The sequence below is a fragment of the Ambystoma mexicanum genome, chromosome 14, assembly GCF_040938575.1.
Source record: "Ambystoma mexicanum isolate Mex_15411 chromosome 14, UKY_AmexF1_1, whole genome shotgun sequence".
Taxonomy (NCBI): Eukaryota; Metazoa; Chordata; class Amphibia; order Caudata; family Ambystomatidae; genus Ambystoma; species Ambystoma mexicanum.
Genome location: NC_090940.1, coordinates 617092781 through 617110490, shown reverse-complemented (window position 1 = coordinate 617110490; position 17710 = coordinate 617092781). Strand labels below are relative to the sequence as shown.

The 17710-nt window shown below is 46.9% G+C and overlaps 1 protein-coding gene across 2 annotated transcripts in view; it reads left to right on the top strand.

The window, feature by feature from the left end:
* The window catches only part of FLVCR2 (FLVCR choline and putative heme transporter 2), a 322375-nt gene that overhangs the window by 278472 nt on the left and 26193 nt on the right, over positions 1 to 17710 (top strand). Inside the window, exons 10-11 of one of the 2 annotated variants that reach the window (XM_069638045.1) lie at positions 6110 to 6165; positions 12532 to 12616. In XM_069638045.1, coding sequence (XP_069494146.1) covers positions 6110 to 6165; positions 12532 to 12616 — 141 coding nt within the window. The remainder of the gene's footprint in view (positions 1 to 6109; positions 6166 to 12531; positions 12617 to 17710) is intronic. The other variant, XM_069638046.1, reaches the window with a different exon arrangement.

Here is a 17710-nt window from a genome sequence, read left to right as displayed (position 1 = left end):
CGGAAGGGGGCAAAGATCCTTTTCAAACCAGCTTTGTCAAAGGCATCAGCACAGCTGTAAATATACTACTCCTCAGCTTGCTGAAAGGAAGAGTGCGGGAGGGCAAACCAAGGATTTTTGTGGACTTCGTCGAAGCATTCGATCAAGTGAAGCCACAACACCTGTGGGAAAAACTGGCTGCCCAGAATTGCCTTCAACCCATACAGGAGCCTCTGATCGCATTGCACTCTGAGACGACCATTAAAGTCCGGCTGCACCGGTCGGGTCTCTTATCAGCTAAAATTCCAACCGCAAGATAACCTCTGTGATAACCAGGGTATCACCGATCAGGCCCTGGCCTGGCTGACCTCTTTCCTCTCTGATCGACCCTCCCAGGTCCAACTTGGGTCCTTCCTTTTCCTCCATCTCACTCTCTACTTGTGGTGTCCCCCATGGGTCTAACCTCTCGCCCTGCCTGTTCAACCAATACCTGGTACCCCTCGCCCACCGTATTGCCGCTCTCTGTTCCAACTTTCAGTGCTATGCGGATGACACTCTGCTTGTTTTCAGGCTTCCCTCGGCCACCTCTTCTCCCTCCCTCCGTCCCTCAACTCTGACTGTCTGCCATCCAGGAATGGTGTGCCGCTAATGATCTCTGCCTTAATGCCAGTAAGACGGAGATTCTCCTCATTGGCACACCTGCACCCTCCTTTCCGGTCACTCTCTGGCTGGCCTCCCTTGGCCCTCTTCCTGCTCCCATCTGCGAGGTTAAGAACCTCGGGGTCATCCTCGACTCCACACTCTCCTTTTCTCCTCACATCTCTGATGTCTCTAAGAAGTCAAACTATCAACTGCACCTCCTCAGAGATATTCTTCCTTTCCTCTTCTTCCCCCAGAAGCTTACTGTCTCTAGAGCTCTGGTTCTCTCTAGGCTGGACTACTGCAACAGCCTCTTACTAAATATGCCTGCTTCTACTCTCCGCCCTCTGCAACTCCTCCAGAACAGGACTGCGAGACTTGTCCTTGGCCTCAAGCTCTGGGATCTGATCTCTCCAGCCCTGAAACCTCTTCATTGGCTCCCAGTGGCTGCAAGGGTTAAATTCAAGACCCTCTGCATTGTCCACAAGGCTGTCTGGGGCCTGGGTCCATAATACCTTCAACTCTCCCTCCGTGAATACCTTCCCACTCGAGCTCTTCGTTCCTCCAACTTCTCCAAGCAACAAGTTGGGGGTAGATCTCGTTCCTTGGCTGGGCCCTCCCTCTGGAACAGCCTCCCTGTCCCTCTGAAACTTGAGTAGAACCATCTCCGGTTCCGGTAGCACTTCAATACCTTCCTTTTTGCTTCCGCGTTCGCTCTTTCTCTTCTCTGCTGTTCTGTCTGCCCCGGATCTGTGCACCTGGCTAACCTGTGACTTCGGGCCCAGGTCCCCGCCCACCCAGCCACTCATCCGCACTGCTCCTGGCAACCCTTGCACTTGGGTCTTTATCTGCAACCCTACAGTCCCCCTACCTGCACTTATCAGGCACCCCTTGTCTGTGCCTTAAACCACGCACTTGCTGCCACCCTGCTAGCTGCACTACCAATTGTTGTTTTTATCCCTTGCTCAGCACTTTCCACCTCTCCCCTCTCCTTTGCACTTTCCCCTTACCTTCTCCCCTGCACTTGTGCGTTCTCAATGTCACTGGGCCTAGTAAGATCGATGTTTGGTCCTCCTTTGTTCCCCTCCCTTGCCTCGTCGTGCCCTGAAACTCGTGTGTACAAGCATGATACAAATAAAATGTCATATAAGAGGAGTAAAGCAAGGGTGCCCAATGGCACCAGCCCTGTGCAACTTCTTTTTGGCAGACATCAAGCAGCCACAGGCCTCGCTCCGATGTTTTCCACCAACTGTAGGAGGCGTCTAGTTAAACCGTTTACTGTACGCCGACGACTTGGTTCAGGACTTGGTAGGAAAAACGAAAATAATATACTTTGAAAAAACGAAAAAGCACAAAGATAATCTGAAATGGTTCCTTGGCCACACACCAGTCGAACAAGTTATATTGTTCAAGTGCCTAGGAGTATGGTTTAGTTACATCTCCAAGAGAGAACTAAAACACTGGCCAGCCAAGCAGTGGCTCTGAACAGGAAATGTGGTTGTTTCTCCATATTGCCAGTGGTGAATTATTACAAATCAAAGGTGGTTCCGTCGCTGAAATACAGAGCGCAGGCAATGCTAAACATCTCGAACAAACTTTGGCCTCGACTCGAGGGACTTATCTGGCAAAGGGTCTTGGGTCTTTCCATGTCTACACCGATCCAGATCATTCGCCGAGAGCTCTGGCTCCCTTCCTTAAAAGCCACAGTAGAATCGAACAGCTTGGCCTTCTATAGAAAATGTCTTCTACCCTCTCTGGCTTTGATTTTGGAAATTATAAATAAAGAACTAACAGCAGAGTCCAGCATAACCCTAAATAATTGGACAAGAAACAATAGAGACAAACTTAGTGAAATTGAATGCACCGTAGATGATCTCAAATCAAACCTGACAAGAGTATATACGAAGCTAGGAGAGAACCAATGGATATCTACCCTTGCAAGCGCCGCACACTATAAATCAGCCGCTCACTTTACGGTAGAGACACGAAAACTGAATGTACTCCCAGGTTACCTAGCACAGTTTCCTAATGGACTCTATCGATATCAATTTCTTAGAGCTTGTCTCAACCTGCTCCCAACAAACTAAGTCCTCGCAACCCGAGCCAAATCCAACCGGAATCCATGCTGATTTCGTGGAGCGGAAGTAAGCTTTGAAACACTGAAACACCTTTTGCTACTCTGCACAGGTCTAACTGGAGAGAGGACGGAACAACTCGGTCAGCTGACGTCAAGGTTTTCCTCCCTTGATGCGGAGGACTGGTGGACCACTCCGATGAGTGGAGAAAAGACTTCATATGTGAACAAAACACTCCAACAAACACAGAGGGATTAGATGTTTGACCTTAAGGAATCCTCCATTGCAACTTTTGTGCATTTTAACCGTTTCTGTACTGTTTTGTTTTGAATTTCATTTCATAACATAACATTGAATGGAATGTTTGATACTTGCTAAAAAATAGTAATCAATTAAAGCAATAAAAACAAAGTGTGTGTGAGAATTTCTGTTGGCAGTTGAGGGACTTAAGAAGGGAACTACCTCAGAAATGCAGCAGTGAGGAGTTGGGTTAGGTGGTCTTGCATACAGGCAACTTTAGACATGCTCTAGTCAAAAGTAGGGTAATTCAGAAATGGAGAGCCTAAGACATATTGTGACATCCTGTGTCTTTTCTTTCTCTCAACGTGTGGCAACCACGATAGCATGTAGGGGATTAGAAACTGGGCTCTACATTGCTGCAGAAATTCCCTTGTTCCCTGGGCGGTCTATCCTTGGGGAATTTAGACAGTCTGGTGGCGGCTAGAAAGTCTTCTACTGTAGCTCTGGGGGATAGAGGGGAAGCGGGTCAGATAATGACTGTCTTCAAAAACTGTTGGCGATTAAAGGAATATTTGCAAGATCTGTTAGGCAGGGACTGGTGCCAAAGGCAACACAGTTTCTTTTCCCCAGTACCAGAGAGTCTATTGGGCAATTCTTGGTCGTCTCCACATGTCTTCTCCAGTTGATATGCCTACTCCGGGGGGATCTAAATACAGTCATTTCACAGGTATGGCATCTTGCAAGCACAAGCTTCTTTCCACCGGGAGCTTTTTCCATGTCACCATAACCTCTACAAGGTGCATCAGCGTGCACCATGCCATGCGCGTATCTGAACCTTGCACCACCTTTCACTGCTTCAAGATGGTTTTGCATAACCGCCTGCTCTTTTCTGAAAAGTTGTTTGAATGATTTACTTGTAAGGATCACTGCCTTCATGCATGTGTTTCTGTAACTTCCTCGGATGAGTGAGCCATTATATGATGAGTGTCATGCAAATCAGACTTCATCTGGACATGACACATGGTTTACATCCGTGATCAATTATTTTTTTAACCTTATAAACTGGGCTGGCTTTAGGCCTAAGTGACCCGGGTGATTGCCCGGATCGCCACATTAGCCCCCCTACCACGCCAGCTCGGGGAAGTCTTTCAAGGGCTTCACACCGAGCTGTTGTGGTGAAGGTGCCCTATTGAAATTTAATGCGCTCCACTCTCGTGCTAGCGCTGGGCACTCCAGCATGGGAGCAGGGTGCTTTTCATTTCAATAGGCGGCCCCATGCTGGTTTTGCAGCGGCACTCGATTTAGCAGAGGAACCCCACATTTGGCGCCTCCCCTCCAAGCCTCTCCATGCTTTGGCAGGGGTGGGTATTTGCCAAATGTTTGTTTCGTCACTGCGGGCGCTGCCAGAGCTAAGGCCAGCCCTGGTAATAAGTGGACCGAGGGGAATTGGTGTACGCAGCAATCTCGACTGCTATTAGGAGGTGGTGAACTTCCTGAGTTCTGCAGTGTTCTTTTTTTCAGGGGTCACATACGGAGTACGAATTCCATGCTCATTCTAGCAGAGCCCAACAGGAATTTTCCATTACGCGACATGGGTGGGCTGTTTACTAGGGATCCAGTATCCGTATTCTGCAGGCAGTGGGTTCCCCATGCAGCAAGAGTTGGCCCTTCCTAACTTCCTTGCTGTCCAATACTGGCTTTTGTTTCTACCCTGCTCTTATTAACCTAATTCTGTGAAATCTACCCACATGTTGTCCCCAGCTACACCATTCTATCAAAAACCCCTTTGCCATCACCAGGGCATTTAATCTTACCTGCTGCATTTTATTGAAAGAACATAGCGAGGATGCTCCATCAGGCCAAGGAATGGGGCTGCTCTGCTTATGCATGGATGTGCATAACAAACATTTGCTCCCAATGTTTGTTGTTGTTCACTGTATGAGTTGTGCCAATGTACAGTGCCTTGGTGTAAGGCGCTCTATAAATAAATAAACCAATCGATCAATGTGCGTTGACTGGCTATGCATATCATTAAGTTATGTCCACTAGGTGTTAGTCCTGTCATTAGGTGATGGGGGGAGTCTGTGCTTTGTGAATTGTAAAGAGACATAGATTGTGGGTAAATAAGTTACAATGATGATAACGAGTTCCATTTAAGGTACAGGAAGCACACTAGCTACATGAGACCAAGCGTTTCGTTCTATGGGGGTGGCGGTGGAAACCAGGTTAAGGTGGTATTCACAATATGCCCATGTCCCAGAGAGACAAGGAAGTGAGACTTACAAAGAACTCGCTCCTTGCTAAACGTATTCTGGTGAAAAAGCAACCTCGCAATAGAAGAACGTATAGAAATGGGTCCTGCTAAGCACTACACAGAATCTGGAAGTTGGCAGCCAATCAGCCGATGTGTGGGGAAACCACACCAAGTGTCAGCTGACCTCTCAAGAAGCCCTAGTCCTGCATACCAGAGAACATGTGGCCCACTAGGGGACTTGCACTGATCTACTGTCCTCACATAGAAGCCATGCTTTTTGACATTCACCCTCCCTTAGGCTTTTGGGACTTGTAGTATTCGTGATGTGGCCAGCTGGTGGCTGAGAGCTTGAATACTTTGCGATTCAAACCTGCAGGAGTACACTTGTTTCCGCTGGTGCCCTTTCAACTCCTTTCAGTAGTTTAGGCTTCATGTTAGTAGTGCCTTCTCAGTGCTGCTTGAGCATTGCAGTGTTGCGTTGCTGTGCTAGACCTCTGTGGGTGCTGCCTATCTCCTCCTATCTGTGCCGGTTGGCCCGTCTCCTCTCCTTCCTTCATCGCTTAGCCAGTCTCCCCTCCCCCTGACCCTCTTGGCCTGTCTCCTCTCCCGTGCGCCTCCCTGCCAGTCTCTTGATATCCCCAGAACATTTTGCTCTGTCCCCCATGCTGTGAGGACCATCTCCTCCACCCCACGCATGTAGTCCCTTATCCTCATGACCTGTTCTCCTGCCCCCGGTGCCTGTTGGCTCTTGCCCCCACCCCTAAGGCACACTACCCATCTTCCCTGTGTGTTGACTTGTTCCTTCTCCAAAGTGAACTGCTATTTTACACTTCTTATTGTTGGTTTTGTGCCAGGCTTTGCGATCCAGTTTCTCTCAGCAGCCACCTGTCTCAGCTTTTCCACTTGTGCTTTTTTCTCTTAGGGTTTATAAAGGCGGACCTCCGGAGACAGAACGCAAATCTAGAAGCATCTAAGACTGTAAGTATCTTGTCATCATCATCCTCATGTGCTTGACGCCCCCTCCTTCCGTGGCGCTTTACAGTCACCAGCCTCCGGAAGAAGTAGGGGTCATAGTGCTGCTCATTCGGAGTGTCCCTAGCAGGGAAATAATTCAGTGATGGAATGCCTGCCATGGTACTGAGGGTCACCTGCAGTTCGCAGGTCAATTCACACATCCTTGGAGGAGATTGGACACTGAGGCTTTCATTACATTTAATAGTTCCCATAGTGCCTTGCTGTCCAGACCCACATTCGGTTACAATTTTAGTCTAACAATTATTGTTTTTTCCACCTTTTTGTGTGGTTTGAGCTTTATCCCGCCCCCACCAGCAACACAATCCCTTCAGGCTTGTTAGATGTCTTCTTGTTGTCCAACAGACAGCTCAAAGTGTGTCCTACTGCTCATCCTAGTCAGAAATCCCAGTTTTATTTAACCTTGCACTCCAGGCGCATACCAGTAACTACTCCCTATACTTAATGCGCTGTTTTGGTGCCATGGCAAAGCTCTTGCTCAAGAAACCATCTGTAAACAGAATGTTTTCCAGCTATAGCCCTACCGTGTCCCCAATTCAGAGGCCTTAAGATACACCCTTTCTCCCCAAACAGACTCACTATCTCCCCACCAGTCACCTCTGCAGCCCTGCGGTTTGGAAATCACAGATTTGCCCTCCTCCCCTCCAGGTAGCTCTTACCTGCGTCAAGGTTCTCCACCCATATCGCCATCTAACCTTTCTTCAATGCATATATTGCTGTGTCGTGAATTGTCCTTCACGCTCCAGTTTTCCTCAGCCCCACAATCATGGTTAAGGTGTCCTACAAGTTTTTTATATCGCTTTGCTGTACATCCAGGAATAGCAGCACAATGCATAAGAGGATGTTCCCTGGAATGGATCCATGCACTGCCTTTGGAATTCGTAGCCTGTGCTCCCTATGCGGGAGGATTTTCCACTAGGGTGGCTCTCCCGGCTTTTACATGTTCAGTGTACGTAGATTTGCAGGGTATTTTGTCGAAGCCGATTTCAACTGTTTTTTAAAATAAATTATGCTGCAAATATATGCACGGGTGGGTCAGGGTAATGACTAAACTGAGGAGGGGCTGTGAGGGGGGCATATATTTGTGGTGAAATGTCATTGGTAAGAAAATCGACAATCGTCTTTGAGAAAATATTCTCAATGTAATCATGTAGATCCAAATTTTCAACTACTGATGGTCTTCAAAAGTTGCGGAACACAAAATGTTCACTCGTGACTCAAATAATGTTTAAAATAATGAGCATCTAAGCGAAGCGGTTCACCATCAGCAACCCATGTATGTAGCAGAAGCTCTCTGCGTACTCTCTAGAACTTAATCCACTAGAAGTGGGAAAAACTAGCCTTGTTGAACCTGAAGTATTTTTTTCTCATAGGCCCCTTGGCATAATTGAGCCCGAGTTAGGAGCAGAACCACATTAATGGTCACAAGGACGCAGTGGAAACATAGGACCAATGACTGGTTCGACAAGTGTAAAAGCCTATTAGACTGTGTGATCATTACACAAGTCTCTGGACAAGGCACGAGATGTCGCCAGTGAAGGAGAGGCTGCCTTGCCTGAGAACCGAAAAGAGGGTCATGAGGCTGCTGTTCATGAGATCATGTGCCTTTAAGTGTGCTGGAAAGACCCACTAACGGCAGAGGTTGTATCAGCTGGGTCAGCTGCACAGAGGTGTACAGGTCTTGCATGGTGGTGTAGAGCTATTCCCCCCGCACACTTCCGGTAGGAGGATGTTCCATTAGGAAGTCCTTCTTAATATATCCAACTAAATATATCTTATGAAAGTTCTTGTATGGATCCTATTGTGTGAAGGTCTATAAAACAGAGGTTTGTGTTCAGGGCCACAATTCTGGACACGATGCTCTGCAAATTTCCCTGCCGATTTGTGCTGTGCACAGCTGTGTGGAACTAAAACCAGACTCTACCTTTGCAGCCTGGGATGCTTATTGGATTATTTGGTGATTTCTGGTCTCAGGGGTAGGACTCCAAGACATTATTATGGCGATTATGGCAAAAAACAACCTGCGCTTGTTTGCGCAAGGAGCAGCAGTAGATCCTTGAACGTACCTCTGCCTCTATAAAGCTGAGAAGCATGTTGCAGTGCTCCTGTAATTTCTTTCACCTCTCTGGTGAGATCTGTCCCTATGGCTGACCAGGATGCAAATATTAATAGGCAGGTCCCACTCTGTACCCCTAGCTGAGTGCTCCTGCTTGACGTACAGAGGGCCCCAGGCGGTTGATCGCAGCCTGTTCAATCAATTTCATGGACCACACCATGGCAGTATTAAGCAGGAGGCTCTCCTCCCTTTATAAAATTCGGGGTAAGACCCTTCAGTCGGACATAGTTCCTAAAGGGTGTCTCTAGGATATGGTTGTTGCAATAGACGGGCATGGCTTGCTTGTATGGGATGTCCAGGTGGCATTGTGACCTTAAGGCAAGTTCTGCCTAGAGTAGATGATCAACATCCTGAGCTTTTAAAGACTTAACATGCAGTCGCCACTGATTAGGTACAACCAAAATGTTCACAGTGATTGGGACCAGAGGCTCGAAGACCCACACCATGACTTAAGCAGGTAAGCAGTCTTGTGATTTTGGAGAAGAATAAAATGACCCGCTATAGCAGTCTGCTTGGGTACCGACTTCATATAGTGGCTAAGTGGTTCACTTATGAATATAGTCGGGGTTCTTGGCTGCCTTAAGAAGCATAAAGAAAGACACCAAAATGACAATCACTTCTCAAGTGTTCAGTGATCGAAAAGCTTAATGTGTCGCTAACCAGACCACCCATGCCAAGGTCAGCGCTGAATGTGGAGCCCACCAGCGGGGTAACGTTCCAGTTGGCATGACGTGGGAGTGAGCTGCAAGTGCCAGGATATATTGATGTGTCTTTAGAAGAAGGTTGGGTTAAAAAAAACATTCAAAATATGCACATGTTTATGTCACCTTTCTATGTGAATTATGCTGTTGAGCTGCTTGCCTTCTTCGAGGATCTGCAGTGTCCTGCAGAGAGAAGTCTGATAGTTTACATGCAATAAGAGTGTTCGTTTGCTACACTGTTGATAGCATTTGGATACAAAACGTTATAGATTTTATGGTAGCGGGTTGGATTCTACATAAAATTATAGGGCAACCTGAGCTGAAAGAAATACACATTGCACCAGGAACAAAAGAGGTCACTTGGAGATGCAGACTACATTTACAAGAGAGCACTGCCTAGATTTACATTATGGACAAGATGGATGGTGGCTCGGCTGTTAGTTAATAGTTTGCTTGCTCCAACCCCACCCCATTTTAAGATTACTACTTGGCACTCTATTCATGGCATGTGAATATTCCCGTTGCTAAGGAGGAGGTTTTGAAATGTACGAATGGAAAAGAGTAGAAGACAATCCTTCTCCAAAATAGTCAATAATCAAGTGGTGCCCCTTCAATCATACAAGACAGAAGGGAGCAAAAGGGCGATGTGTTGAAGGAACCGCTGAGGAACCTCTTCGACCGCTGAGCCGATGCTGCACCCTACCTTTCCGTGTACACAACTTTTCCCTTCTCCACTGTATCCTTTGCCCTGCGTCTTTTGTGCAGTGATCCATAAACACAAATAAACTTCTGAGTTCCCGAGGTCATCACTTTTGTGACCTGGGCCTTTTGTTGAGGGGGTCAGAACTTTGCCCATGAGGTGATGGTCAAGATGGTCAAGATACAATGGCTGTGGTACTATTGCAGGCAGTGGATTATAAAAAAAAGATCTGTCCATATGACTGGCCCTGAGACCATGTGCTTTCATTGCCATCTTGCCAGGCAAGTTCAGAATTAGATTTTTGAGTCCTGCATACATTTTTCCTTGTACCTTTTGGTGTGCATGTGAATTCAGCAATAGGATGTTTCTTCTTTCAGGAATTAATTTGTTAAAGATATTGTTTACCGTACCCTGTGGTTGGGCGGCACAAAAGACGCCCTTCTAATTTTGGGATTTGATTGTTTTTTTCACTCCTTCGGCTCAAAGACTTTCGAATATGCATATCTAGTGATGCGAAACGAGACATGTGGCTGATTGCTTTTTTTGTGCTGCATCTGGTTCTCATGTGAGCAAGGTACAGTCTTGATCCTCAGCAGGACCTTAGACACGAGGATCCGCAAGCATCTAGTGGCTCTTCGCGCTCACCTTCATTTCTTTCCAGAGTTATATCAGACTTTTATGCAAATCAGGACTTGTTCTTCCCAAAGTGACCTGGTTCATATTTATGTGGCGGTAGATTTAACTCTCAGTAGTCTTAATAGATGTGTCATGAAGACCTTTATCCATGACACATCCTCTCTGTTCTCTTAGGGAAGAACTTAAGACACAGTCACCCATTCCCAAGAAGTAGGCATCCAGAGGCTATATTGCACTCTGATTAGTGTCTTCAATTCGGTAGTGATAAGCTTTTTATGCACTTCAACCCTTTGGTGGGATTTGCCTTCATAGTTAGAACATAGTCCTCCTCGGTGACTTTCGAATGGCACGCTTCTATAGTGGCAATCTAGAACTAAGCCACGTGCACAAGCTCGGCTTTCTGTGGGCACCATCTGTTTGCCATTATCTCTAGTTATGTTGTGGAAGAATGTCTTTGGCTGAGCAGTCGAGGTTTTGGTAGCAGCAATCTCCCCTAGTAATGTTGCTCTTCTTGGGAATATTATTGAAATGTCAACGCCTGGACGGGGAACGGCCTGTTTAGTAATCTCAGTTAATTCACCCAGGGTTCCGGTTTGTGCACCAGCGCAAGCACCGAAGTGCAGCCCGTCACAGTAATATTTAGTTGAATGGGGAAATATTCCCAGGATTGTGGATACAAGGCTATGGGTAACACAATAAAAACCTGCTTTGCACCAGAGTAGTGTAAATATGACCTGTCCAATCTAGGGGTATCCAGTGAAAATGCTGACAACCCAAATGCAGTGATTGACAAAATCGTGTTGAAAATACCTTGGCAGTAAAAAGGTTGCCAAGCAAAAAGTAGTCCAAAAATGTCTGGACAGTAGTCATAAAAGCAGTGTGTTGGCGTTAAGGAGGTTGTGGATGTCATGTGATTTCCTTATTTAGGGGTAGGGGGGAGTACAAGAGTTATGGTGGGGTTTGGGTAAGGCTAGGGTTTAAGGTTAAACTAGCGGTATGGCTAAGAATAAATTAGAGGTTAGTGTCAGGGCAGTTGTTGAGGGCTGGTGATGTTGGAGGTTCGGTAGGAGTTTGCATAGAGTAAGGGTTTTGGGTAAGTGCTAAGGTGAGTCTAGGGTTCACAGAGTAAGGGTTTGGGATAGAGTTGAGGTTGGGGAGGGCTAGAGATGTTGGGTGGGAAAGAGGTAAGGATAAACATAGTAGTTAGTACAGAGTAATGTTATGGTGTTGGCATTGGGTTTCGGGTAATGCTTGGGTTAGTATAAATGCAAGGGTTTGAGTTAGGGCAAGGGCTGTGGAGGTTGTGGACTGATGGAGTTCGAGCTGGGAATCACTATTTTCTATTTTAATATTTGGTGTTTTGTGTCACGGGAAAGCTAAAGGGTTAGGGTCAGAATTACGGGTCTAGATTAGAGTGAGGCTAAAGTCATGGGTCGGGTTATAATGCTAGTGGAGAGCTGGTAATTGGCTGACTTTAGTAGGGGGTTTTGGTCAGTGTTGGGGCTACAGCCATGTGCCTTTTGTGTTTTACAAATGATGTTTGGGGCAACCTTACACTGGCAACATTTTCATACTTTACATTGCTTCAATGAAATGACTACATTTTGCAAACTACTTTTCTGCTGACATTTTCACAAGACTACTTTTTCCTGGTGACGTTTTCACATAGAGCCACTCTTGGTTCTGCCTAGCCATAGCCACACCACACCGGATGGATAATGGGGTAAGGAGCACCATAGTGGGAAAACATGAGGGCGTGAGTGAGGCCAAGCATGTGCCTAAGCTTAGTTGTAGCTTACCTTGCTTTGGCACGTGCTCCTGTCTCTTCCCAACATGGGAAGGACATCTCTACAGTACAAAGGAGGGAGGGGCTAAACGACAGAGGATTGGGTTATTACGGTGAGTAAAATTTTCTATGTTGGATGAAATCAAATGTCCTCTTCCTTTCTCATTCACAAGCTGTTCCAGGCCTCTGCTGCCATGCCACAGTTTACTTGAAATACGCTCATTGCCACGCTCGGTGCTGATCAGATTTCTTGCAGATGCAGCTAGCATGGATGTTGGGACTGCTTGCAAGCATTTCTGCATCTTCATGCCTTACTTAATTGTGGACGGAATGGTGGGTTTGTGTCCTGGTGACCTGTGACTGTCATTTTCAGAGTGTTCCTGGCAGCCTGCTGCTGAGTGGTTATGGCTCTTTAACTCAAACAGTTAACCAGCTACATCCTGACGTAGCTCACAAAGGTAGGAAAATCAAGCTTTTCACGCTGGCAGGAAATTCTAATCACTCTCCGGGCAGAGCACTGGCACCAATCTCAGGGGTAGGAGCACTGAACGAGTCTCAGGGGGCCTGGGCATCAAGCACATATTCAATGAGTGAGAGCATCTCACAAAGCTAAAAGTTTGAACCATGACACAGTTCATAGGGTCCGAGTACCTGCCACTAATTCCAGGCAGTCTGAGCATTTCGAAGGAGTAACTGAGTTTGAGCACATGGCACCAATGAGGAGTTCAGGCACCTCACAGCAGTAAGTGGATATGAGAGCATCTTGCCTTCATCCACATGGTAACAGTAACATGGCCGACCCTAGTATCCCGCAAAGAATATCCCATCTAGATCCCCTCTTAATCCTCATGACGTTCCCCATGAAGCCCTGCAGCCCACCCTGGTAATCGAGGCCTCCCTCACGTATGACACCTTCTCCACCAACCTCAAAATAGGAAGAATCTTAACCATGCTCCTGAACCAAATGCAAGACATGGATTACCTCAGCACCTACGGCCCCAACACATGCCTTCCTTTCCTAGATAAGGTCCTTCAAAGACTGTAGCCACCCAAATCCAAGCACACACCAATGCCAATGGCCTTCTGCAGACCTCCCCATCAGGCTTCAAACCCATTTCAGCAAGGAAACCGCTACCACCCAGTGGGGAGGCTGTGCATTCTGCATCATTGATGAGACACCCCTGCCTCCTAGTCCTTCTCATTCTCTCTGAAGCCTTTGACACAGTGCACCATCAAGCCATCATCACCCTACTGTATAACTGCATGGGAATCACTGAGAAGATCCTCTGGATCATCTCCCATCTAGTAAACTGCCCTCAATTCGTCCAGATGAATTCCTCCAGATCACTTTAACCTGTCAACCTTTGGAGTCCCACAGGGATACATCTGCTCACCCATGATCGTCAACCTTTAAAGGGAACCCTTGGGATCCCTCCTACCCAGCGATAAGGCGACTCTACCAGTAAATATCCATCAAAGACGTTCCCCCCAACTCAAGGCCTGCTTTGCTCAGATCCAGACCTCAATGTCCTGTCGCCATCTTAAACTAGACTCCATGCACCAAGTCAGAATTCCTGCTGCTCATCAACACTGAACATCCTCACATCCAGACGTGGCTGTCCGAAATGAACCTCGAGGGTTTTGCCCTACAGCTGAACCCTTGGGCAAGGTCTCTAAAATTCCATTTAGTTACTTATCTCCTCTTCAAAAAAAGCAGAGCCGAGAAAAGTCAGCATGGTACCAGCTATCCCTTCTGCTGACAATCAAGGCCTTCCAATCGGACCCCAGTTTCAGATCCACCATACAGGACCTGGCCCTACCTCAACTGGACGAAGTGCCTTGGCCACCGGCCTACCACTTTATAACATTTGAGAAGTAGCCACCACCCCGCTGCATACCTTATCAAAGGTCTCTGCAAATATGGCAACATTATGCCCAAACATCAAATTTCACAGGCTACACATACAAGCGCACATCGCCTTCAAGGCCAGCTGCATTATATACAAAGCTGTCATGATACTCGCTTTCTCCACCTGACAAAGTGCTTACCTCTGTTGGTCAGTGCATCACTGTGATGTCCCGAATGGCCAGGATAGGGCATCAGAAATGCAACCAAGAAACAAGCATTCCCAGACTATGCCCCTAGACCATGCAACCTTCCATCGGTCAACATTAGACTCACCCCAAACAATTCAGAAAAGAAATCGAGATCCTTCACGTAGTAACTTTTTCACACCCTGTAAGGAGCTTGCACACCTAGCCCAGTATTCCTCTTGACGACCACCCTCTACAGCTCACCTCACTTAAACCTGTGACTCCCCCTTTTAACTGTAAATAGCTATTCCCAGTTAGTCTAAACGGTAGGCCAGTATTAAATGCAATGTTGTAATGACTGCCCTCCACCCCTGAACCACCTAATGTACCCCCCCCCAAATCTAGGCTTGTGCTCAATAAAAGTAATACAAAGAATAAATAATACATGGCGCATAAGCACAAGGCGCCAATTGGTGTTGTAGCCATCTACCAAATATACTGGAGTCTGATGTTTAAAAGGGGCTAAGCACTTGTCAACAGTAATCTGGTCTCAGCACAGAGCAACAGGAATGTGTGTTTGGGCAACTGAGACCATGTGCAGCTGGCAGCGGACCAGTAACCTGGAACCTGAACAGGTGAACTGAGCACCTTGCACTTAGAGCAAAGTTGTAGGTCACAATAATGGGTGGGCAGAAAGAGGGTGCTGGCTGAGCACCTACCATGCATATCTGGCTGTGTAGGCACCTGCAGCACATTAAAGGGAATGTGGGAGACGGGCACTTGTCAAAATGGGGTTGGTCATGTGCCTCGCCCCATCTTTAATTCATAGATTCTAGTGTTAGGCAATATGAAATGTTCTCAAGAACTTTCATTTGGCCTTATTGTGCATTGAGGGTCAAATCAAGATAGGTTTTTAGATTATATCCACTTTGATGCATGCTTGGATCCATGGTGCATCTGGGACTACATTGGCGATGTGGCCCATCGTTGGGATGTCCTAGAACACCACTAGAAGTTGTATTTTGTAAGACCAGCTGCTGACCCCTGAGAGCACAGGTTAATGGCAAGACCAGGTGCCATTTCAGGTCACTGGTCACTAGGGGAGTGATGAACACAAGGGAGGAGAGATATTATGCAGCAAACAGTGTGGGGTCACTGGCTGCGGGAAATGTCTAACCTTTGCTATCCCAGCTTCTCCCTGCAGGCAGCCTCACAGTGAATAGGGCATGAGGGCCGACTGTGGAGAACTGGCAGCTCCGACACACAGGCCCTCGCAACAAAAGGGCAGCTGAGAGCCCTGTAGACGAGGTGTATGAGTATCCATATCTCCATGTCCTACTTGCGCTGTCAGTGGGCAGTTTAGGAGTTGGCTGTGAGCTAGGGGTTAGGAGGGCCCAACTGTTTTTTTTTTTTTTTACAGGAGGAAGTTGAAGGAATTGTGCCACATGTTCTTTAATATAACTCATTATCTCAGGTGATTCATTTATTCAGGAAGTGATGGCAGCCCTAATATTTAGGAAGGATGGGATTGGTGCCTTTGCCAAGAAACGAAAGCTTTGGCTTTATGCTGCATGCGTCTTCCCTATGCCCGCTGGCTGCCTGCTGCTATTGCTTGATGTAAAAATGGCAGTGGACTATCTGCATCTTTTCCCCGCCCACATCTCTACTTCCTGCATTTCCTTCTCCCTTCGTGTCCCCCACTTCTGCCCGCTGATGCCTGCTGCTAAGGGTTGCACTAAGTGGTGGTGGGAATTGTTATGCCTTGTCTACACTCCGCAGTCTCCATTTCCAGTCCTCTCTGATTGGCCTGCTTTAATTGACCTCTCTCAGCCTTCCATTCAGTCCTCTTTGGAATCCAGTCAAATGGAGCCAGAAAAACGTTGCACTAAATCTACTCTGCATGAGAATGCTTGAACACCTGTCCCTCATAAAGCTGATCTTATCATCTAAAACAGGGGCCTGCAACGTTTTGGCTTTCCAGATCATTTGGACTAGAACTCCCATCCATCCATCCTAAACAGTATAATCTGGGGGGAGGGATTGTGGGATTTCTAGTCCAAAACATTTGCAGAGCTGCAGTATGCAGACCCCAATCTAAAGAGTCATGTCTTCTGCTGCAGGCTATGTGTCACGGGGATGTGAAACCTATGAAGACCAGGGCTATTATTATTTTTCAACTGAGGTTGTGTTTGTCTGGTCTTTCTAACAAAGCAGACTCTTGGTCTCAGCCTCCTACTTACATGCAAGGTGTAAATAGTATTCCCTTCATGGTAAAGGATTTGTCTGGTCCTTACGTCGAGGTGACAGGTGGGTCTGAAGTGTTCCCCAAAGTGTATTGTTGGATCGATCTTCCATTGAGATGTTGAGTTGGCTTGATTTTCTATTGAGATCTCAAGTTGGCGCGATCTTCCATTGCAATGTCCGAGACATGGGACAGAAACAGCACTCCTGGATTTAAAAGTCCAAATAGACGACCTTAAGGATAAAGGGAAGCTAGCCCTTCTTCTCCTGGACCTCTCTGCTGCATTCGATCTTGTGGATCACAATATCCTGTGCAAACACTTGGCCTCAGCAGCACAGTTCTCCCCCAACGCCACCCAATGGATGAAGTCTTTCCTTACAGACAGAACAATGAAAGTCTTCTCCCCGAAAGTGGAAGCACCACCCACCATTGTCTCGTTGGTGTACCACAAGGTTCTTGCGTTTCCCCCACTTGGTACAATATTTTTTACAAAGCCACTATTTGACTGACGACCTGGGTGTCACCTACACTAACTACGCAGATGACACCCAGATCCTCAGACCTATCACTGGGCATCACGATCCCGACACAGCCAGACATAATGCCATTTACCTAACCATTCAAGCCTGGATAGCGCATCACGGGCTATGCTTGAATAACGACAAGACTGAGTTGCTCCTCATAGGCTCTCAACACAGGCATGCCAAGGTAAACAATGCTTTCAATTCCTTTAACATTGATGGTAACACCATTGTAACAAGGTAAAAACTTTAGGATTCTACTTCGACTCGTCACTTACCCTTACAAAACAAGTAAACACTGCAACGTCAGCCACAACCTACACCTGCAAACTCATCAACACATGCAGACACCTGTATTACTATAACCAGAGCTCTAGTCCTGACCCGACTCGACTACTGTAATGCCTTATATGCCAGGACTAAGATCCAGAACATCCATTAGCTCCAGGCCCTTCAAAATAACACTTTTGGAGGCGCGCTCAACATCTCCAGATCGGTGCATATATCCTCAATAAGACAAAAGCTCCACTGGCTGCCAGTACAAGAAAGAATCATCTTCAAATCACTCACTTTAACACACAAATGTCTTCACCGCGTGGACCCCGCTTACTTGGCAGACAAAATCACAAAGACACATTGTGCAAGGCCGACAAGAGCAGCTTACCAGCACCTCGTTGCAACCCCAAGGTTCAAGCTCCAAAAAGCAGGTGGCAGTAGCTTCCCTACGATTGCCAGCAAACAATGGAACTCATTGC